This window comes from Haliotis rufescens, unplaced genomic scaffold (genome assembly GCF_023055435.1).
Source record: "Haliotis rufescens isolate VD_foot unplaced genomic scaffold, xgHalRufe1.0.p SCAF_26, whole genome shotgun sequence".
Taxonomy (NCBI): domain Eukaryota; kingdom Metazoa; phylum Mollusca; class Gastropoda; order Lepetellida; family Haliotidae; genus Haliotis; species Haliotis rufescens.
This window is the reverse complement of record NW_025963957.1, coordinates 2,031,451-2,052,957: the sequence shown is the minus strand read 5'-3', so window position 1 is coordinate 2,052,957 and position 21,507 is coordinate 2,031,451. Positions and strand designations below refer to the sequence as shown.

General features: G+C 39.5%; 4 protein-coding genes across 4 annotated transcripts; 2 read left to right on the top strand and 2 right to left on the bottom strand.

The window, feature by feature from the left end:
- Positions 1-2,542: 2,542 nt before the first annotated feature.
- On the bottom strand, positions 2,543-5,326 carry LOC124141441. Its single transcript, XM_046509459.2, has 5 exons — positions 5,221-5,326; positions 4,810-4,961; positions 4,401-4,508; positions 3,639-3,776; positions 2,543-3,314 (listed from the first exon to the last, which is right to left on the bottom strand). The coding sequence occupies exons 1-5, from the start codon at positions 5,227-5,229 to the stop codon at positions 2,993-2,995; spliced, it is 729 nt and encodes a 242-aa protein (XP_046365415.2). The 5' UTR covers positions 5,230-5,326; the 3' UTR covers positions 2,543-2,992.
- Positions 5,327-5,497: 171 nt separating this feature from the next.
- LOC124141445 lies at positions 5,498-8,655 on the top strand. Its single transcript, XM_046509463.2, has 5 exons — positions 5,498-5,569; positions 6,102-6,400; positions 6,782-6,880; positions 7,501-7,650; positions 7,965-8,655. The coding sequence occupies exons 1-5, from the start codon at positions 5,567-5,569 to the stop codon at positions 8,146-8,148; spliced, it is 735 nt and encodes a 244-aa protein (XP_046365419.2). The 5' UTR covers positions 5,498-5,566; the 3' UTR covers positions 8,149-8,655.
- Positions 8,656-14,079: 5,424 nt separating this feature from the next.
- Positions 14,080-17,324, bottom strand: LOC124141446. Its single transcript, XM_046509464.2, has 5 exons — positions 17,268-17,324; positions 16,693-16,844; positions 16,231-16,338; positions 15,297-15,434; positions 14,080-14,842 (listed from the first exon to the last, which is right to left on the bottom strand). The coding sequence occupies exons 1-5, from the start codon at positions 17,274-17,276 to the stop codon at positions 14,521-14,523; spliced, it is 729 nt and encodes a 242-aa protein (XP_046365420.2). The 5' UTR covers positions 17,277-17,324; the 3' UTR covers positions 14,080-14,520.
- Positions 17,325-17,747: 423 nt separating this feature from the next.
- LOC124141444 lies at positions 17,748-20,535 on the top strand. The gene is made up of 5 exons (XM_046509462.2): positions 17,748-17,867; positions 18,161-18,459; positions 18,844-18,942; positions 19,565-19,714; positions 20,030-20,535. The coding sequence occupies exons 1-5, from the start codon at positions 17,865-17,867 to the stop codon at positions 20,211-20,213; spliced, it is 735 nt and encodes a 244-aa protein (XP_046365418.2). The 5' UTR covers positions 17,748-17,864; the 3' UTR covers positions 20,214-20,535.
- The last annotated feature ends 972 nt before the right edge of the window (positions 20,536-21,507 follow it).

Below are 21,507 nucleotides of genomic sequence, written 5' to 3'. Positions count from 1 at the left end.
CATAATACCTGGACAATACTATGGTTATTCGATGACACAAAGAGGTAATCCCTGGTAGCCTGTGTGTATAAGGTTGTCGTTCTCCAATGGTGAGTGAGTAAGTCTGGTTTAACACCGCTTTTAACAGTATTACAGTTATATCATAGCGTGTCAGATTAATGTGGGAGGAAAGCGCGAAGTGATGCAGGTCTCAGACGTTTACCACTTCGGTGAAACCCACGAGCACGGGTATGGTGCTGACAAACCTAGAATCATAATCGGGCCGAACCGGGATTCGAACCCACAATCATAGGTTTCTGGCGTGCCTAAGGGACGCAACTCTGCACAGCGAATCGCCTTAGACGACTGGGCCACCCATGCCCCCGTTCTCCAATAACATCGATATTGTACATAATACACCTTACAACCTTGCACCGAAAAAACACACTTTAAGTCCCCCAAATCCAAAACGTTTAACATTTCAAAGAGTGTGGTAATATGATGTAAACATCGTGAATTAGTTGACATTGGAGAACATATAATGACACAGTTCATTTCAAAGCACACGAATGTGTTTGTAAATATGCTTGACTGTCAATTCCTATAGGATATCACAGTGTATAGCGATATATCGATAGTGCGCTCAACGTAACCTGGAGTATATGCCTGGGCGAAATGGCATTCTAGCAATACCCATCTGAAAATGTTCAGTCCAGTTAAACATACTTACTCTAATTACACGAAGACAATGTCTCAATGTCAATTTTTCCTGACCCGTGAAGATTCCTGGGCAGAATAAGTCTACAGCAACCCATGCTTGCCGTAAAAAGGTGACTATGCTTGTCGTAAAAGGCGACTAACGGGATCGGGTGGTCAGGCTCGCTGTCTTGGTTGATGCATGTCATCGATCCCAATTGCGTGGATCGATGCTCATGAAATTAATCACTGGATTGTCTTGTCCAGACTCGATTATTTACAGACCGCCGTCATATAGCTGGAATGATGCTGAGTGCGGCGATAAACAACAAACAAACAAAACATTTTTGCTATTAGTAACATTGAACATGAACAGCAGGCGATGGGCATCGAGTCGAGCATTGTTAGTTCCGCCCCAAAATACACGACACAGTTTAAACAGACCCATCATCGCAGATAGTATCAGGACACCTCCAACAATGGACTTCAACAATGGTAATATAACTGTGAATAATACTCATCATCATTGGCAAAATCACATTGAACATTGAACATTCAATAACAATATCTTCGTTAGTTTCCGCCACAAAATATCCCATACAGCTAAAACATAGCCATCATCAATGACAATTTCAGAACATCTTCGAGCAATGACCATTGAATACATTGCCTCCCCAAACAAAAAGAAAAGTGTTTTCATCTTGAATGAAATGTGAGTGTGCCAATAATTATACATCAAATACTATTTCAGATTGGTTTTTGCCTACCAGTTCTCATCTGACACGTTTGGCATCTATTGTTCCCTGCGATTCATTGTTCCCTACCTTTGTGTACTGTACCGCTCCATATATGACGACATCCAATGTGGGGCACTGTCTGTGGATCCTGAAAACGTGACAACGATGTAATATATACATCTGATTAATCAAACAACCTAAAAATGTCAAACATGTCAGAAAATTATCATTTTCTATGTGTTATAATTGATGACGGTATTCATATCAGTCAATGTGAGAGTTTATCACCTGGGGCAGATATTTCGGTTTGTTTTGGATCATTGTGTGTGTCTCTCTAATCCGTACAAAATGTCCCCCAAACTATAGGTTACCGTTTTAGATCACATAATATATGAGCTGTTTTGAGGTGATGCCTTTACTTCCGTCAAGATGAGTCATTATAGTCGTCTCAATCAACATATATTTATTAAAAAATGGCTGTATTTTTATAGAAGCATTTACCGGCACATTCTCGACACGAATGACATTTATGACGTTTTGATCACCGCCGTACTGTCTTCTTTGAAGACTATGTCAGAAGCTCTTGTAACAAATATTAAAACAGTGGTAATATCCCTTGTATTGCCAAAGTGTATATATGTACATGGAAATATCCTGTTCCAATCCCACTTCGATCGGTTTCGCCACTTTGTTGCCTCTGGTCGTTGGTTCGACGATGGTTTCCTTAAAGTGGTAAAAGTCATTTACCTGCTACTTTGGGGCTGCAATATCAAGCTGATGCGTTGTCTTATGACTGAAATAATGTTCAAAGCGGCGTTCACTCAGTAAAGTGTGAACTGGATGGACACGGTGTCCAGCAAGGGATGGTCTTGGTTTAGTCATGACCTTGTAGACAAGCGATGTGAAGAGGTTTTCACACTGTCGACCACAGGTTTGATTGTTCACGAGCACATATGTTTCAGAACGAAAACAAGAAACATGTAAATCTCAAAGCACTATTATATTGGACCTATTATATGATCATTGGTGTATTTCAGTTGTAGATTTGCATATGAACAATGCGAGTCACCATCTATAATTGCTCTGTTTTCATTGGCCAAAATAAGTAATTATCATCAAAACAGAAACAATTCATATTTTCATGTTGCTTTTATTTTCACATATTAATATCTGTACATATTATACATGCGCGCACAAGCAATGATGATGTCAGTTTATACTGTACAAAGATGGAACATATAAATACATATTCACAACATCCTATAGTACATATTTACATGGAATTCGCAAAATATTTACAATTAACATATTTGCTAACTTCAGACCGAGATTACATTGTGGTATAAAAGTGCGGAAAATATGAATATTAGAATGACAGAAGCATGATTTGAAAAAGGATCACCTGTATGCAAAGGACCCCTGCAATTCCGCTTTACTTGAAAGAGTTTTAAAATTCAAAAGGCGTTTTGGTTATTTTCAAAATGGTCTTAACTTACTTAAATGAAATGCTTGTAGAAAAAAATGTTTTGGATTGGTCCCTGTTCATATTGTATTAGGCCCTTAATGAACGTAGCCATCATCTAAAGAATCCTGTCGTGGGGGCAGAAATATCCCCTGCAGCCGCAGTAGCTTGGGAGGGTAACGCTCAACTCCGTGAAGTAGCCCTTGGGTTTGTAGTGGCCCCCGCTCTTGAGGAGGTTGTGCTGCATGCGGTGGGTGGGTGGGGCAACACGGGGGTCGTAGAAGTTGTCGACGGAGGGGTCAAGAGCGTAGATGGGGGAAGATTCTGGGAAGGTTGCGGAGTCGGGGAGACGGCAGTAACCGAGGAAGTTGCGGTAGGTGATGCCGCGTTGAATGCAGTGGTAGCCGGTCACGCCGTCGTAACCAAGGTTACATTCTCCTCTGTAAAACAAATAGGACATATTTAGTAATGCAAGTAGTAGCGGAGAGGTTAAAAAATAATTTTTAGAAGTCTTAAAGTGTCGACGTGTAGCTTGATATTATTGCCGTGTTAATAACCTCTGACATTAGTATTTTATTTATATATAAATAATGCATGGGCACAATAAAGGCAGGTTTTTTTGTTACCTTTGAGTTCCCTTGGAAAGTTAAAAATATATAAACTACTCCGACAATTATTTGTTTAATGTCGTAGCGTCTGTATACTTTAGTGTATGAATTTTGTAACAAATATGAACGATCTAAAAAACATAGCCGTGTACCTACCCGCATGTGGCGTAGAAGACTTTCTGGGACATAGGGCGGACAACGTGGCAGACTTGACCGTCCATGGCATAGATGGTGTGCACCATGGTACGAGTGGTGTTGCACACGCTCTTCAACTTGTAGTAGTTGGGCTCAGAGCTGCAAGGTCAAGGTCAATAATAACGTTTCACGAATATATGTAAATAATGGTTTTATTCACAAATTGCAGCAATTCACTGATATCAGTCATGGCCTCAAATATACATAAAAAGATATACTGTAACGTTATTTTGTTTACATGAAGCATTTCTCTGAATAGAGGAATGAACATTATTCTACAATATTTGTATGTGCTCCCTTTCTAAATAGGCTCAATATTTCACGCCACATGATAAAAGATGTAGTCATTGAAAGTAGATAGTGAACACCTGTTATTTCGGAAGCCCGTTTTCCGGGCTCAAGTTTTGTTAATGACTTCTTACAACCAGAATCACATTACTTCCAACTCATATATCGTTCTTCCGGACATACATTAACCGGACGATTTCATTGGAAGCGACGTGTCCGGATTAACGATATTGTACCATATGCTCTCAGGTTTGAACAACTGAGTTGCCTTTGCATGTGTTTGTGAGGGGTGGCACCGATAGGGCAGGATAAGCTCAATATTTCGCGAACATCTCGTACCATCATTTTTTAAATATTGATTCATAAACACATGCTCATGATAAGTAGTTTGTTTTTATCTCAAACGTTATCTGGTCGTTGTAATGCGCTACTTACTGTTTGTTCATGAAGTAGGTGTCCTGGTCCTGGAAGCAGGTGGATGTCAGGTTGAGGTAGATACGCCAGTGGTCGTCGGCGTAGTACAGAGCCTCCTCGATCTCCTGTCTGGAGACCAAGTGAAATGTCAGACAGTTCGACTTAACGGTACATCAACGCATGTCGGTAATGCCACTTAGAGGTACATGTTATATAAACATTTCGACTTAACGGTGCAAAAACTCTTATAACATAAACGCATGTCGGTGATTCGACTTAAAGGTACATGATGTGTAATGATGTGTGAATATATCAGACAGTTCGACTTTACGTAAATATAATTTGATTTTATATATTTGTGAAAATTCGTACAGCAAACAGTAAACAACCTGCCCTGTCCATTGTTTCCTAACTAGCTAAATGTACTTACTCGGGATATTGTCTTCCGTCGTTGCAGACAAAGCTGAGGTCAAAGCTCTGGTCCGACAGAAGTTGCTGGGAATAGCAGGCGGGAGTGGGGAGAGGGGGGAGGGCCGTCGTCATGGCGACGAGGCCGACTAACGCCGCGATGTTGTATATAAACTGAAACGCAAAGAGTACTTCTTATAATCATATATTTATATATTTATATATACAGTGAAAAGGGATAGCGCCACTTGTTTCTAAAATGATAAAATGATATCTTTACCTTAACAGTCTCACACATTAAGAATATAATAAAGCTGACAATATTCGGCGCCAGCAAATTTACACAAAGATGGATGCTCGCAATAAGTTGAGTCTAAAATATGTTTCAAGGTATAAGCCGTTACTAAGAAATAAATCAGATATAGATATATACCTTTCCCATGGTAGGATGATGTGTGAAGCTCAGTTCTTGAGGTGTTCACAGTCGCTGGCTCAGACTGGGCCAGTGTCTCCTTATATACTCTCGACTCGTACCCTGCCCTCTTTTCACGTGACAGTTGTAGATACGTCATCCACTGCCGCCATTGTTTTCAGTAAGAAGTGTTGCCGCGTGACGTCAAAGGCATTCAATCAAAAACGCCACTTTTGATTGGCTGAAATATGCTCCTCCTTCCGAATCGAGAGGGAATAAAAGCGAGCTTAAGCTCCCCGCAAGTCAGCCATCGCTGTACACAGCTACAGTAACTATTTTAACATAGATTGGTCCTTTGTTTGTAAATATGGTAAGTAGAATATTTTGCAAACTGTGTACGATTGTAATGTCTTGCAAAGCAGTTTATTAAGGTCTCAGTATTTTAACAGATATTCTATCTAATATTATCTTGTAGTTGAATTGTAAACATCGTTTGCAGCTGTTGCCTAAAATATTGGAAGTAGCAGTGGTTGTAGTAGAAACGTCAGTAGTCGTCGTCGTCGTAGTAGTAGTAGTAGTAGTAGCAGTAGTAGTAGTAGTAGTGGCAGTAATAGTAGTAGTAGTAGTAGTAGTAGTAGTAGTAGTAGTAGTAGCAGTAGTAGTAGTTGTGGTAATAGTAGCAGAATGAGTAGGAGTGATAGCAGCAGTACTGCTCGTAGTTGTAGTAGTAGGAGCAGCAACAGTAGTAGTAGTAGTAGTAGTAGTAGTAGTAGTAGTAGTATCAGCTGTAATCGTATATCAATAGTTTTGACATATTCCAAATCATAAAACGAAACAAAAAATAATAATTAACAACTAGGTTTTCTAATTTTATGAAAATCCCTGTCTCTCATTTCTTCCAGAGAGTTCTTGTGACATTATGCGTTCTCATGTCCCTCACCGCCGTCACCTTGGCGTGGAATCGACCCCCTGTCGGAGGGCGTTCTCTGGGAGGATCAACCTCCAGCCGATTCGCTAGCCTTCTGAAATCCAGAAAGTCGTCCTTGTTTGGTGCCCGCGTCCGTGACGGTTCCAGCATCTTCAGCGCCCTCTCCGCCAAGACCAAACAGCCAATCTGTTACTTTGACAGGAATGGCGTCCCCCAGTACGAATGGCCTACCAAGGAAAAGCTGTGCTTCGACAAGTCCTACAAGTACCCTGTGTATGTATTTTATTTAAACACATGGTCTGGTGTTGTTGTTTTTATTAAAATGCATATGTATACATATATCATAATTCTTTCTTCTCTTCGTTTTGGCAAATTGTCTTCATACTATTTCCAAAATATGCTTTAGTATTTTAATTTATGCTGTTAAATTAGTCCAGGCAGTCAGGCGGCACAGTCAAGTTGTAAATATCATCGCTTGTCATATCTGTAAGGGTCGGGTAAGATCCCCGTATTTCAATATTTCAAGATGCCATGTTGGGAAATTGCAAAGATACGTTGTTCCAGTGACCGTGTGTTCACACTGTAAGTTCTACTGTTGTCTATACACCATAGTGTATGAGAAGGCTGACACTGATGTTAACGTGGTTGTTCCAGTGACCGTGTGTTCAGTGCCCTGGAAAATGACCCCGACGCAATGGAGTACATGCTGCTGGTGCAGGGATGCTACCTCCACAACAAGATGAACTCCACCGGGTAGGTACAGATGATACTAGTCATCACCCGTTTCATCGTCACTTCGAGCTACCCTTCCATATTAAGCTGTCCCCTCGCACTATATCTGAAATACTGTTCAAAGCGGCGTTAAACCCAACTCACACACTCTTATACTAGGCGGTTACCCTTGGCTTTCGCCACAGTAGTAAATTGTTACTATGTCTTCGTTATTTTGATCTGGAGTCGAAGCAATAACGACCATCAAATCACTAAGGTACCATCACCTGTGTTACACTAACAGCTGTCATTGTTGCATAAATATATTCAATTTACCTTTGTAAAACAGCCTTTTACCTTGTGTACTATGGCACGATACTATCATTATATGTTTATATGATGAAAAATCAGAATGTGTGATGTCATCTCTAAATGATCAATTGTATAAAGGGCGATGGAGTGGCCTAGTGGATAAAGGTTCGCTCACTCCGAGAAACCGAGTTCGACTGTGTCAATCCTATATCTGGTTCACCCCACCGTGAGTTTGACTATTAATGAAACGCGGCGTCATGTCATGTGATCTATCCAGCCGTTTATTGAAGACGTACATACTATTATGTTCCTACTACAGCTGTTTGAACCATGTTTGTGGTATATTCCAGCCACTACCCCGCCTACCGATACAAGGATCTGTGTTCCGAGAACACCGAGCTCCTGGAGAGAATCTGGTGGACCAACACCGCGAACGGGCGCCGAGAGGTCTGCTACGTCATCATGCCTGAAGCCCAGGGAATTGAAGTCGCTCAATGCGGGTACGTCACACAATTAGCTTGACCAAACATGTCCAGCTTTCATATGCTAGTATTCATTATAAACGATTTCCTTCAAGTTCATGGTGGTTTGGGGTTTGTAAGTAACATTGGTCTTATGTTTCTAATTTTGGGAATAAGAGGTATAAATAAACAATATGCGCAACATACGTCTTCAATTTTAGTTTGGTCTGATTCTGAGTCGCACAATTCAAAATGTTAAAAGGTCTTTTTATAATGTACACGTCGGTATTACATTTGAGGCTTGTACAAAAAAGTATTATGACACAATATTCACCATCATCTCTTTTCTCTAGAGGTCACTGCGTCATGGACACCACGGAGGTGAAACACCACTACTGCGTCCCCGACGGCATGGTTGAACGTGATATCTACGTCTTCTGTCCCGGCGAGATCAAGCAGTGCCGCAGAACCCGCGTCACCATCCCCACCGGATGCAGCTGTAAGAAATACGAATGTCTCAAGTATCAGTTTGTGTAAACCATGGTTTACACTCCCTCTGCGAAGTCGTACTTTTACGCATGTGTAATAGTGGCGTAATTGCAAGGACTCTACGTCATGCCAAATACAGATATGTATACACAAACAGAGATCTCTTACGACATGTTTACGAATACGTAAATGTTACGAACATAATTGAACAGGCCGGAAAATGTTTGTAACAGATTTTATGTTCTTCATAAAAATTTCTCAATATGACAGGTATATTTCGACTTGTAAATAGACTTTTAATGATCTTAAGTTTGAGGAATCTGTTTTACCATTATATGTTATCATCTGTACATATATCATGCGCGCACGTGTAAGTTGTTTGTTTACTCTGTACATAACGTGTATATTTATCTGTGGAGTTCGCAACATATTTGTTACCATTATCTGATGCCAACTTTGTGAAACACATAAAATCACTATGAATAATACTTTTCAGATTTTTTGGTGATGTTTACCGTGAATAATTTACAGATAATAAAACACAACTGAATAAAACTTGTAGTTTGCCTATTACTGACGAGAAGTGGAGTGAGGTGAGATGAGGTGAAATTGGGTTCAACGTCGCCTTCAAGATTATTTCACTTATATAGTTACGTGTGTGTGTGTGTGTGTGTGCGTGTGCGTGTGCGTGTGCGTGTGCGTGTGCGTGTGCTTGGGCCAAACGGCATTCAAGCAATACCCATCTGCGAATGCTGTCATTACACTGAGACAATATCAGTTACCTTCCGTATGGGCAGCATACTATGGAGCTAATTGTTCTTTAGTTTCCCGCGAAAATACCCGGCAAAGTAAAAAAATAGCCACCATCACAGATAATATCAGGACACCTCGAGCAATGAACTTCAACGATGGTAATATAACTTTGAATAATACTCATCATCAATGGCAATATCGCCGTTAGATTCCGCCACAAAATATCCCACATAGCTAAAACATAACCATCATCAATGGCCATCATCACTGACAATATCTTCGTTAGTTTCCGCCACAAAATATCCCACACAGCTAAAACATAACCATCATCAATGACAATATCGCCATTAGATTCCGCCACAAAATATCCTACACAGCCAAAACATAACCATCATCAATGGCCATCATCAATGACAATATAGCCGTTAGATTCCGACACAAAATATCCCAGACAGCTAAAACATAGCAATCATCAATGGCAATATCGCCGTTAGATCCCGCCACAAGATACTCAACACAGCCAAAACATAACCATCATCAATGGCCATCATCAATGACAATATCGCCGTTAGTTTCCGCCACAAAATATCCCACACAGCTAAAACATAGCAATCATCAATGACAATATCGCCGTTAGATTCCGCCACAAAATATCCCACACAGCCAAAACATAACCATCATCAATGGCCATCATCAATGACAATATCGTCGTTATTTTCCGCAAACAATATCCCACACAGCTAAAACATAACCATCATCAATGACAATCTCGCCTTTAGTTTCCACCACAAAATATCCCACACAGCCAAAACATAACCATCATCAATGGCCATCATCAATGACAATATAGCCGTTAGATTCCGACACAAAATATCCCACACAGCTAAAACATAGCAATCATCAATGGCAATATCGCCGTTAGATCCCGCCACAAGATACTCAACACAGCCAAAACATAACCATCATCAATGGCCATCATCAATGGCAATATCGCCGTTAAATTCCGCCACAAAATACTCAACACAGCCAAAACATAACCATCATCAATGGCCATCATCAATGACAATATCGCCGTTAGTTTCCGCCACAAAATATCCAACACAGCTAAAACATAGCAATCATCAATGGCAATATCGCCGTTAGATTCCGCCGCAAAATATCCCACACAGCCAAAACATAACCATCATCAATGGCCATCATCAATGACAATATCGTCGTTATTTTCCGCCACAAAATATCCCACACAGCTAAAACATAACCATCATCAATGACAATATCGCCTTTAGTTTCCACCTTAAAATATCCCACACAGCCAAAACATAACCATCATCAATGGCCATCATCAATGACAATATAGCCGTTAGATTCCGACACAAAATATTCCACACAGCTAAAACATAGCAATCATCAATGGCAATATCGCCGTTAAATTCCGCCACAAAATACTCAACACAGCCAAAACATAACCATCATCAATGGCCACCATCAATGGCAATATCGCCGTTAGACTCCGCCACAAAATACCCCACACAGCTTAAACATAGCAATCATCAATGGCAATATCGCCGTTAGATTTCGCCACAAAATATCCCACACAGCTAAAACATAACCATCATTAATGACAATATCGCCGTTAGATTCCGCCTCAAAATATCCTACACAGCCAAAACATAGCCATCATCAATGACAATTTCAGAACATCTGTAAGCAATGCATTGCCTCTCTTACAAACAGAAAAATATTTTCAGCCTGGATGTAGAGTAATTTTTCCAATAAATATACATCAGTTATTATTTCCAATTGTTTACGCACAACAGTTTTGTCCCTGATTTCGTTATCGAGCACGTTTCGCATTTGTTTTTCCTACAGTTCAATCTCCCTAACCCTTCTGTACTATGATTCATCCAAAGTGAGTCACTGCATGTATATATTTCAGCGAACACGGTGTAATGATAATGCATCTGATCAATCAAACAACCCTAAAATGTCAAAACATGTCAGGAAATGATCATTGTCTTTGTGCTATTATTATTATTGAGAGTATCCACATCAGTCAATGTGAGAGTTAATCACCTGAGGCAGATATTTCTGTTTGTTTGAGATCATTATTGTGTCTCTAATATGTAGGCTACCGTTTTAGATGGTGTTATATTACACAATATATGAGCTGTTTTGAGGTGATGCATTGACTTCCGTCAAGATGAGATGATAGTTGTCGACAGTATGAGCAATCAAAATATATTTATTGCAAATGGTGGTATTTTTACAGCATTTATCTGAACCTTCTCGGCACGACTTATCTTTATGATAATGTTATGACCTCTTTAAGACTATGGCTAAAGCTCTTGTAACAAGTATTGAAACGGTGGTACTTTATCACTTGAATTGCCACAACTCATATATGGCTCCCATCCTACTTTGTCTGGTTGCGGTCCTCTGTTGCTCAGTTACCGGTCGTCGTGGGTTCGAATCTAAGACTGGATAGCCAACATCATAGCTGTGGCCGTGGGTTTCACTTAACGACAATCCCTGGGTGACACTTTAGGGCTGGAAGACCTAGATTAACACATCGCTTAAATAAGCCTCAATGGAAATCGCGTTCTGTATCTGTCAAAATCTTGATAAAATGTATCTCGCAAAACAAGCAATTTATTCGAATGTATAGGGTCCCGTGTATTTTTTACATAAAGCAAACAGAACTCTTCATTAAAATTATTATGTTTAAGAAGTAAGTTTTTGCTGTAAATTTAGGTTTCATCACTGTTTGATTGTGATTCATAAACACATGCTTATGATATAGCTCGAATCGTACAATGGACTCTGCTTTTAGCATCAATTTCTTATGGTAATGGAAAAGGTGCCGTCGCTTTTGAAAATACTATTGAAAAAGTTATATAAACCCAGCTCACTCACGACATGAAGGAACGTGTTAAAGGGATCCATATCATGTTATCAATTCTTTAGTTTTTCAAATTCGCAGAAAGATATTAAGAACCATACTTGTTTTACGTACAGTGAACACGTCAGCTTCGCCTTACTTATCAGATACACTTACTTCGTTTTATTAGGTAAGTGCGTGAATCAGTCAGCATTATTTCAGCTATACAGCGCGACCTGTTAATAATCGAGACTGGAATGGGCCAACCAGTGATTGAAAGCATTTTTTTTTTTGACCAACGATCTACACTGTCGGGAGCGTTGAGCCAAGTCACCAGTCCCGACCTCTCACTTCTTGTTTTACTCTGCAGGCACTGCAAGCATTAGGTACTGACAACCTAATCAGTCGCACAGGAGCACCAAATTAAAAGCAGCTTATACAGTGAAGAGTGTTAGCAGCTTATGAATTCATGTGTGCTCTTGTCTGTCAACGTCTCGTTGGTTTGGGTTCACTGAACTGGCAACAGTTATCACTCAGCTACTTTGGGGATTTCCTCCAATATTAAGGTGATTCGAATTCGTTGTTACATTACAGAAACAACGTTAACCTCATGCACACAATTGTAAATTTGATCGCTTGGTCGTTGTCACTCCAGCTTGGTAACGGTGTAAGAATCTACATCGAAACGTCGCTATATGCAATAAACCAAAAGTTGTTATCCATAAAGTTGTATGGTTTTCTTATTTATTTGCCAACTTATAGAATCAATCAAACAGTTAATTGTGAATTTGATGGATACAATGTTTGGAAGGGGATGGTTTTGGTTTAGTCATGAACTTGCAGACCCTCGCTCAGCTGCATGCGACGTGAAGGACTTTTCACACTGTCGACCACAACCTCGACAACCACAACCTCTCGTGCGGTTTATGTCATAACAAAAAGAAGAAAAATGTTATCTTGACAGCACCAATATAATGGACCTATTTAGGACTATTGGTGTATTTCAGTTATATATAATTTATATATATATATATATATATATATATATATATATATATATATATATACACATACACACACATATATATATATATATATATAATTAGATATTTCAGTATAAATATTGGTGTATTGGTGTATTTCAGTTATATATAATTTATATTTCAGTTATATATAAATTATATATATATAAATATATATACCATCCCCAAACACACTCGTGTGATAACACACACACACACACACACACACACACACACACACACACACACACACACACACACACACACACACACACACACACACACACACACACACACACATATATATATATATATATATATATATATATATAATTAATTAATATCACGCGAGTGTGTTTGGGGAAGGTAAATATCCTTCATTAGGAATACATAGTGTTTATTCCTAATACAGGATGTTTACCATCCCCAAACACACAAGCGTGATAACCTCTTTATCATAAAATGTCATTCTTTAATCTGTACTTGAAAATCGCTTTCACTCTCTCACAAACATAACCTAAACATTGCGAATTTTCCTGGAAAGCGCGCATTAATATTTATTACGTCACAGGGTAAGTGATGTGTCAGTCGGACAGTGACAGTAGCCAATATAGTTCCAACTGAAATCTGTTTTTTATAGAGTGGCGAAGCAACATATACGCAAAACAACAATTGTTATTCACTTGCATTTCGCGGCAATCCATCGGTCTGTCCGCTAGAGTAACTAGTCCTGTCCTGTCATAACGTTAAAAAATGCAATCAGATGTACACACAGCGACCAAACGAAACAAGGTAACAATTCAAATATATTTCTGCCAAATCCAACTATTTTTATTTGTGGAAAAGGTTTCAAGCCGCAGAGGTCAACAAGCACAGATATGGCTACTGATACCGCTTGGCTAGGCCTAGTGCCCTCGCAAAATTGTTTCGAAATTTATATCTCCAAAGTTGCCAAAACTTATAAAATGCCTTACTGCGTCACAGCTAGACACTGATTTTAAGTATATTAGACTGTTCTTTTGATAATTATAGAAATTATCTATGTAGTTTATCCAGATTCCCGATGATTAATTCTGACTCGGTTGCCGAATGACAAGGGCAACGCCATGTTTGTTTATAAACACTGAAAGTAGTCCCCACTTGACCTTTGATATTTGCATCTCTTTCCGCATATGACCCCAACGGATATCGTTTTTATCCGTTGGCTTTATCCTGCTAAGAAACCTACCCATTATATGATAAATATATATTTTATATATTACTGAAATACATTTACAGTGTATATTGTCCAAACTAAACAATAATCATCAAAACAGAAACTGTATATATTTTCATGTTGCTTTTATTTTCACATATTAATATCTGTACATATTATACATGCGCGCACAAGCAATGATGATGTCAGTTTATACTGTACAAAGATGGAACATATAAAATACATATTCACAACATCCTATAGTAAATATTTACATGGAATTCGCAAAATATTTACAATTAACATATTTGCCAACTTCAGACCGATATCACATTGTGGTATAAAAGTGAGGAAAAAATAAAGGTAAGTCTGAAATGATTTGAAAAAAGTGAAGTGTAAACCAAATAACATTTGTAATTTCCATTTACTTGAAAAGGCTTCTAAAAATCAGAAAGAGTTTGGTTCTTTAAAAATAGTTTTCACTTATTTAAAAATAATGCTTGTGGAAAACAACTGGCTTCAATTGGTCTTTGTTCATATTGTATCAGTCCCTTTATGAACGTAGTCATCATCTAAAGAATCCTGTCGTGGGGGCAGAAATATCCCCTGCAGCCACAGTAGCTGGGGAGGGTAACGCTCAACTCCGTGAAGTAGCCCTTGGGTTTGTAGTGGCCCCCGCTCTGGAGGAGGTTGTGCTGCATGCGGTGGGTTGGTGGGGCAACACGGGGGTCGTAGAAGTTGTCGACGGAGGGGTCAAGAGCGTAGATGGGGTCAGATTCTGGGAAGATTGCGGGGTCGGGGAGACGGCAGTAACCGAGGAAGTTGCGGTAGGTGATGCCGCGTTGAATGCAGTGGTAGCCGGTCACGCCGTCGTAACCAAGGTTACATTCTCCTCTGTAAAACAAACAGGGCATATTTAGTAAAGCGAGATGTAATGGATAAATAATATTTTAATGATAAGTCTTATAATTAGTCTTAGAGTGTCGATATGTAGATTGCTATGAATGTCCTTTTAATAATTCTTAATTTCACATGAGTATTTGAACTGCTAAACTTTCTTTATAGACAATAAATATGTATATATGAATGTGTACAATGAATGCAAGGGTTTTTTATCCTTTTGAGCTTCATTTGAATATTAAAATATAAAATCTTTTTCAAAAATATAAATATGCAGTCAAACTACTCCAACATTTATTTGTTTGATTTCGTAGGAGCCTGCGTTTTGTATAATCAAGCCTTCGTCGTTGACATATCATTAAAAATATATTAATTATAACCAACTGCTTAGTTATGAATTTTAGTATATATAATGAACTTCTTGTTAAAAACATAGCCGTGTACCTACCCGCATGTGGCGTAGAAGACTTTCTGGGACATAGGGCGGACAACGTGGCAGACTTGACCGTCCATGGCATAAATGGTGTGCACCATGGTACGAGTGGTGTTGCACACGCTCTTCAACTTGTAGTAGTTGGGCTCAGAGCTGCAAGGACAAAGTCAATGATAGCGATTCCAGAATATATGTAGAATATAGTAACATTCACAAATACCAGTTTTAATTTGTATATGTCAAGCCTCAAATAAACTGAGGGAAGTATGTGTTTGGTATTGTCAAAAGTCGTATGGATACCAGGAAAACCAGGTATCATTCGGTAATGAACGAAATAACCAGGTACCAACATTTAACACAGTACGGTTATTTTCTTTCATCTGAAGCATTTCACTGAATAGAGCAATGAACATTATTCTAAGATATTTTAATGTGTTTCCTATCTACATTTCTTCAGTATATTTAACATAAAGCACTCCCTAGGATGAAAATATATAAGAACGTCGTTGATAATAGATAGTGAACCCCTGTTAATCCGGAACCCCGATTTCAGGACTTTATTATTGTGAATGACATACAACCAGTGAGACATTACTCCCAACTCAAGTATCGTTATTCCGGGCGATTTCATTGGAAGCGACGCGTCCGGATTAAAGGGGTAAAAATTGACGATCGATGCAATTTCCTGTTTTGATCAATACAATATATTCGCATATTTTCAGGTAAACAATTGAGATGTCCTTGCATATGTTTGTGACGGGTTCCACAAGTGCAGGAAACGCTCAATGTGTCGCCAGCATCTGGTATCATTACTTTTTGTATATTGATTCAGAAACACATGCTCATGATATTGTCCTAATCGTGCAAAGGACAATAGACATTTCGTTCGATTATGGGGAGGGTTTTGTTGCTTTATTTCAAAGTAGATCTAGTGTGCTGCGCTACTTACTGTTTGTTCGTGAAGTAGGTGTCCTGGTCCTGGAAGCAGGTGGATGTCAGGTTGAGGTAGATACGCCAGTGGTCGTGGGCGTAGTACAGAGCCTCCTCGATCTCCTGTCTGGAGACAAAGTGAAATGTCAGACAGTTCGACCTAACGGTACATCAACGCATGTCGGTAATGCCACTTAGAGGTACATGTTATATAGTCCAAAGTGAATATGTCAGACATTTCGACTTAACGGTGCAAAAACTCTTATAACATCAACGCATGTCGGTAATTCGACTTAAAGGTACATGGTGTGTCATTCAAAGACAGTTCGACTTAAATACAATTCATTTATGACTCATTTTAATTTGATTTTATATATTTGTGAAAATTCATACAGCAAACGGCAAACTTAAGAAGACTTTTCAAACGAAACACAAACAACCTGCCCTGTACATTGTTTCCGAAGTAGCTAAATGTACTTACTCGGGATATTGTCTTCCGTCGTTGCAGACAAAGCTGAGGTCAAAGCTCTGGTCCGACAGAAGTTGCTGGGAATAGCAGGCGGGAGCGGGGAGATGGGGGAGGGCCGTCGTCATGGAGACGAGGCCGACTAACGCCGCGATATAGTAGGTGAACTGGAAAACAAAGATCACATCTTGTAATTGGTTATGTTTGAGTATAAAGGGGTAATGAAAGAACAATTCAATTTCTCTGGTGTTTTTATGATCCATAAGGTTCTAGAATAAACGGCACAGTTGAACAAAAATCTTAAATATTGAGTATTACTACCTACGGAACATTAGCTTTGAAGATATACCTAAATATGTGTTTGTAACAATAGCACCACTAAAAGGAAAATGCTACCATTAACGTAACGGTCGAAGTGCACACATTAAAAATACCAAAATGTATTGTGAACACCATTTTCGTGGAAAAAATTCATTTCAATAAGCAATATGCAACTTTATACACAGCTAAATGCTTTCAATCAATTCATTTTGAAATATATTTCAACATATAAACCATTTCTAAGAAATAAATAAGATATAGATATATACCTTTCCCATGGTAGGATGATGTGTGAAGCTCGGTTCGTGAGGTGTTCACAGTCGCTGGCTCAGACTGGGCCAGTGTCTCCTTATATACTCTCGACTCGTACCCTGTCTCTCTTGTCACGTGACAGTTGTCCTTCAAATTCTGTGACGTCAATTTTTTATCTCTTAATAAATTATTGTACAACGTCAATCTTGTCACAACTGTCGTCATTTATATGTATCTAATTATAACTGGCGTCATCTGTATGTATGTATATATTGTCATGTTCTCTCACTCTGTCATTCTGATTGATGGGCAAGAGGCTTAAGTGGCATTGGAACACCGTGAATGTATAAGAGAGAGGTTGTTATCTTTAAATCTCCTTGTTATGATCTGTGACGTAGGCACGTCATCCACTGCCGCCATTGTTTTCAGGAAGAAGTGTTGCCGCGTGACGTCAGGGTCATTCAATCAAAAACGCCACTTCTGATTGGCTGAAATGTGCTCCTCCTTCCGAATCGAGAGGGAATAAAAGCGAGCGAAAGGCCCCAGCAAGTCAGCCATCGCTGTACACAGCTACAGTAACTATTTTAACATAGATTGGTCCTTTGTTTGTAAATATGGTAAGTAGAATATTTTGCTAACTGTGTACGATGCTAATGTCTTGATATACAGTTTATTTATGTGCAGAGTAGTTTAAATGATGTATATATCCTATCTAACAGTTGTTTTAAGCGCCGTTCGCAGCTGTATGCAATATTGAGTGTAGTAATAATAGTTGCAGCAGTTGCACCAGTAGTAACAGTAGTAGTTGTAGAAGTTGTAAATTCAACAGCATTAATACACAATAGACAATGAACAATTATCATCCAGTTTCTACGATTTGCTGACAACCCCTGTCTCTCATTTCTTCCAGAGAGTTCTTGTGACATTATGCGTTCTCATGTCCCTCACCGCCGTCACCTTGGCGTGGAATCGACCCCCTGTCGGGGGGCGTTCTCTGGGAGGCTCAACCTCCAGCCGATTCGCTAGCCTCCTGAAATCCAGAAAGTCTTCCTTGTTTGGTGCCCGCGTCCGTGACGGTTCCAGCATCTTCAGCGCCCTCTCCGCCAAGACCAAACAGCCAATCTGCTACTTTGACAAGAATGGCGTCCCCCAGTACGAATGGCCTACCAAGGAAAAGCTGTGCTTCGACAAGTCCTACAAATACCCTGTGTATGTATTTTATCTAGAAATATGCTTTGATGTTGTGTTTCCCTTAAAATGTATGCATAAATATTTGAGGAAAACAACAAACAGGTAAATAATTATTTTATATTATTTATATTTATCCGAAGTATGCTTTATATTCATTTATGTTGTAAATTAGTTCAGGCAGTAGGGCGGGATGGCCAAGTTGTAAATGTCATCGCTTGTCATCTGTATGGCTCGGGTTCTGTCCCCCGCGTCTTTTGTAATTTTAAGAAGCTATGTTGTGAAATTGCAAAGATGCGTTATTAGTTGTTCCAATGACCGTGTGTTCACACTGTAAGTTCTACTGTTGTCTGTACACCATAGTGTATGAGAAGGCTGACAATGATGTTAACGTGGTTGTTCCAGTGACCGTGTGTTCAGCGCCCTGGAACAGGACCCCGACGCAATGGAGTACATGCTGCTGGTGCAGGGATGCTACCTCCACAACAAGATGAACTCCACCGGGTAGGTACAAATGATCCACCCAAGCTACTAGTCATCACCCGTTTCATCGTCACTTCGAGCTACCCTCCCATATTAAGCTGTCCCGTCGCAATATATCTGATATACTGTTCAATAGGGAACTGACTCACTCAGGTGAAGGTCACTTTTACACATGTTAGAAGGTTACCTGTGGCTTTCCAAAACTCAGCGCACTGACTCACCCAACTCAATTTGATCTTGTGTCCTACTAAATCACTCGAGTACTATCACATGTGTCATACCATGAGTTGTCATTATTACATTAAAAAAATAATTTACCTATGTAAAACAGTCTTTTACCTTGTTTATGATGTGACAATATTATCAATTTATATGACGAGACAAACGGATCAGTGATGTCATCTCCATGTTTCACACGACTCAATTGTATAATGGACGATGGAGTAGACTTGTTGTTAAACGTTCACTCACTCTCAGAAACCAAGTTCGACTGTGTCAATCCCATGCCTGGTTCACTCCACCGTAGGTTGGAGTATTGCTGAAACGCGGCATTAAACTCCAGCCGCACAGACATTTCTTCAAGAACGCAATGCTATAATTATTGCACTACAGCTGTTTAAACCATGCTTGTGGTATATTCCAGCCACTACCCCGCCTACCGCTACAAGGATCTGTGTTCCGAGAACACCGAGCTTCTGGAGAGAATCTGGTGGACCAACACCGCGAACGGGCGCCGAGAGGTCTGCTACGTCATCATGCCTGAAGCCCAGGGAATTGAAGTCGCTCAATGCGGGTACGTCACACGATTAGCTTGACCAAACATGTCCAGCTTTCATATGCTAGTATTCATGATAAACGATTTCCTTCAAGTTCATGGTGGTTTGGGGTTTGTAAGTAACATGGGTCTTATGTTTCTAATTTTGGGAATAAGAGGTATTAATAAACAATATGCGCAACATACGTCTTCAATTTACGTTTGGTCTGATTCTGAGTCGCACAATTCAAAAATGTTAAAAGGTCTTTTTATAATGTACACGTCGGTATTACATTTGAGGCTTGTACAAAAAAGTATTATTACACAATATTCACCATCATCTCTTTTCTCCAGAGGTCACTGCGTCATGGACACCACGGAGGTGAAACACCACTACTGCGTCCCCGACGGCATGGTTGAACGTGATATCTACGTCTTCTGTCCCGGCGAGATCAAGCAGTGCCGCAGAACCCGCGTCACCATCCCCACCGGATGCAGCTGTAAGAAATACGAATGTCTCAAGTATCAGTTTGTGTAAACCATGGTTTACACTCCCTCTGCGAAGTCGTACTTTTACGCATGTGTAATAGTGGGACTCAGCGTCATGCCGAATACAAACATTTATTCGTTTATGTTAGGAACACTTGAGAACAAGAAGGACAATGTTTTGTGAACTTTGTTTATTTCGACCTTACAAAAATGCTTTTAATCGTATTGATTTTGAAGTATTTGTGACATTATATATTATCATTGTAAATATATCATGCTCGCACATGTAAATAGTTTGTTTATATTGTACATAACGTGTACATTTTGTTGTGTTGCCAACTTTGTGTAATAATAAATCTCTCTGAATAATACTTGTGTATTTTCTTTTATGGTGTAATGTGTTAAGCCCATTTCTGGGGTCCCCCGCCGTGATATGGCTGGAATAGTGCTAAAAGCGGCGTAAAACCATACTCACTCACTCACTCTTTTTCGGTGTTTTTTATTGTGAATGGTTTATACAAAATGAATATAAAACAAACCGAAAGCAAACTTGTTGTTTGCCTAGTTGTGACAAAAACAATATGAACAAGTAGACTTTCCATGTTACGTCACATGGCTAACTGAACATTGACATCCACCAACATCCCTGTTCAAAATAAATAAAAGCATCGGACGTCATGTTTTTATCAACCGATGCGTCACATTTGGAAATGTCCTCCTCATGTCTACCATAAACCTTTGTAAGCTTGGAGCCTTGGATGTTGTAACCTTGATCAAACAACTTCTGAGCAAAAGTCGCACGATGATGTTTGTAATCTTGGTATGCTCGATTGTATCTCAAAAGTTATGAATTGTAGACACCAAAGGGTGGAGCTGCTTGACATGAATGGAAAGTTGACTTATTGAAAGTTGATGTCATCCCTCTTGTCATACAGTCTCGTGGAGAGTGTTTTGTCACTCTGATTCTTTGTCCATAGATTGAAACATGAAACAGATGAGGCGGTCTCACTGGTCTCCTAAATTTGTAGTTCAGGTGGGTACGTCAGAGGAAGTGAATTGACTATTTGATAGTTATTGAACGTTATCAGATCGTCGATACACATGAAGCCCAGGTTAAACATCTTGGCCAAATTACCTTGTTTTGACTTTTGCCAATCTGAAAAGAAATCCCGACTCATATGCATTAAGAAACAGGACAGCAAGAATGGGAGCACAGTTGGTGCCCATGGGGATGCTAGCTAAAGATAATACAACGTTTCCTCGTTGTGCTATATCTCTGTATCAGCGGGAGTTGTGGGACTACGCAAAAGGGATACGTTGACATGCATCACTCGTTCTGGCAT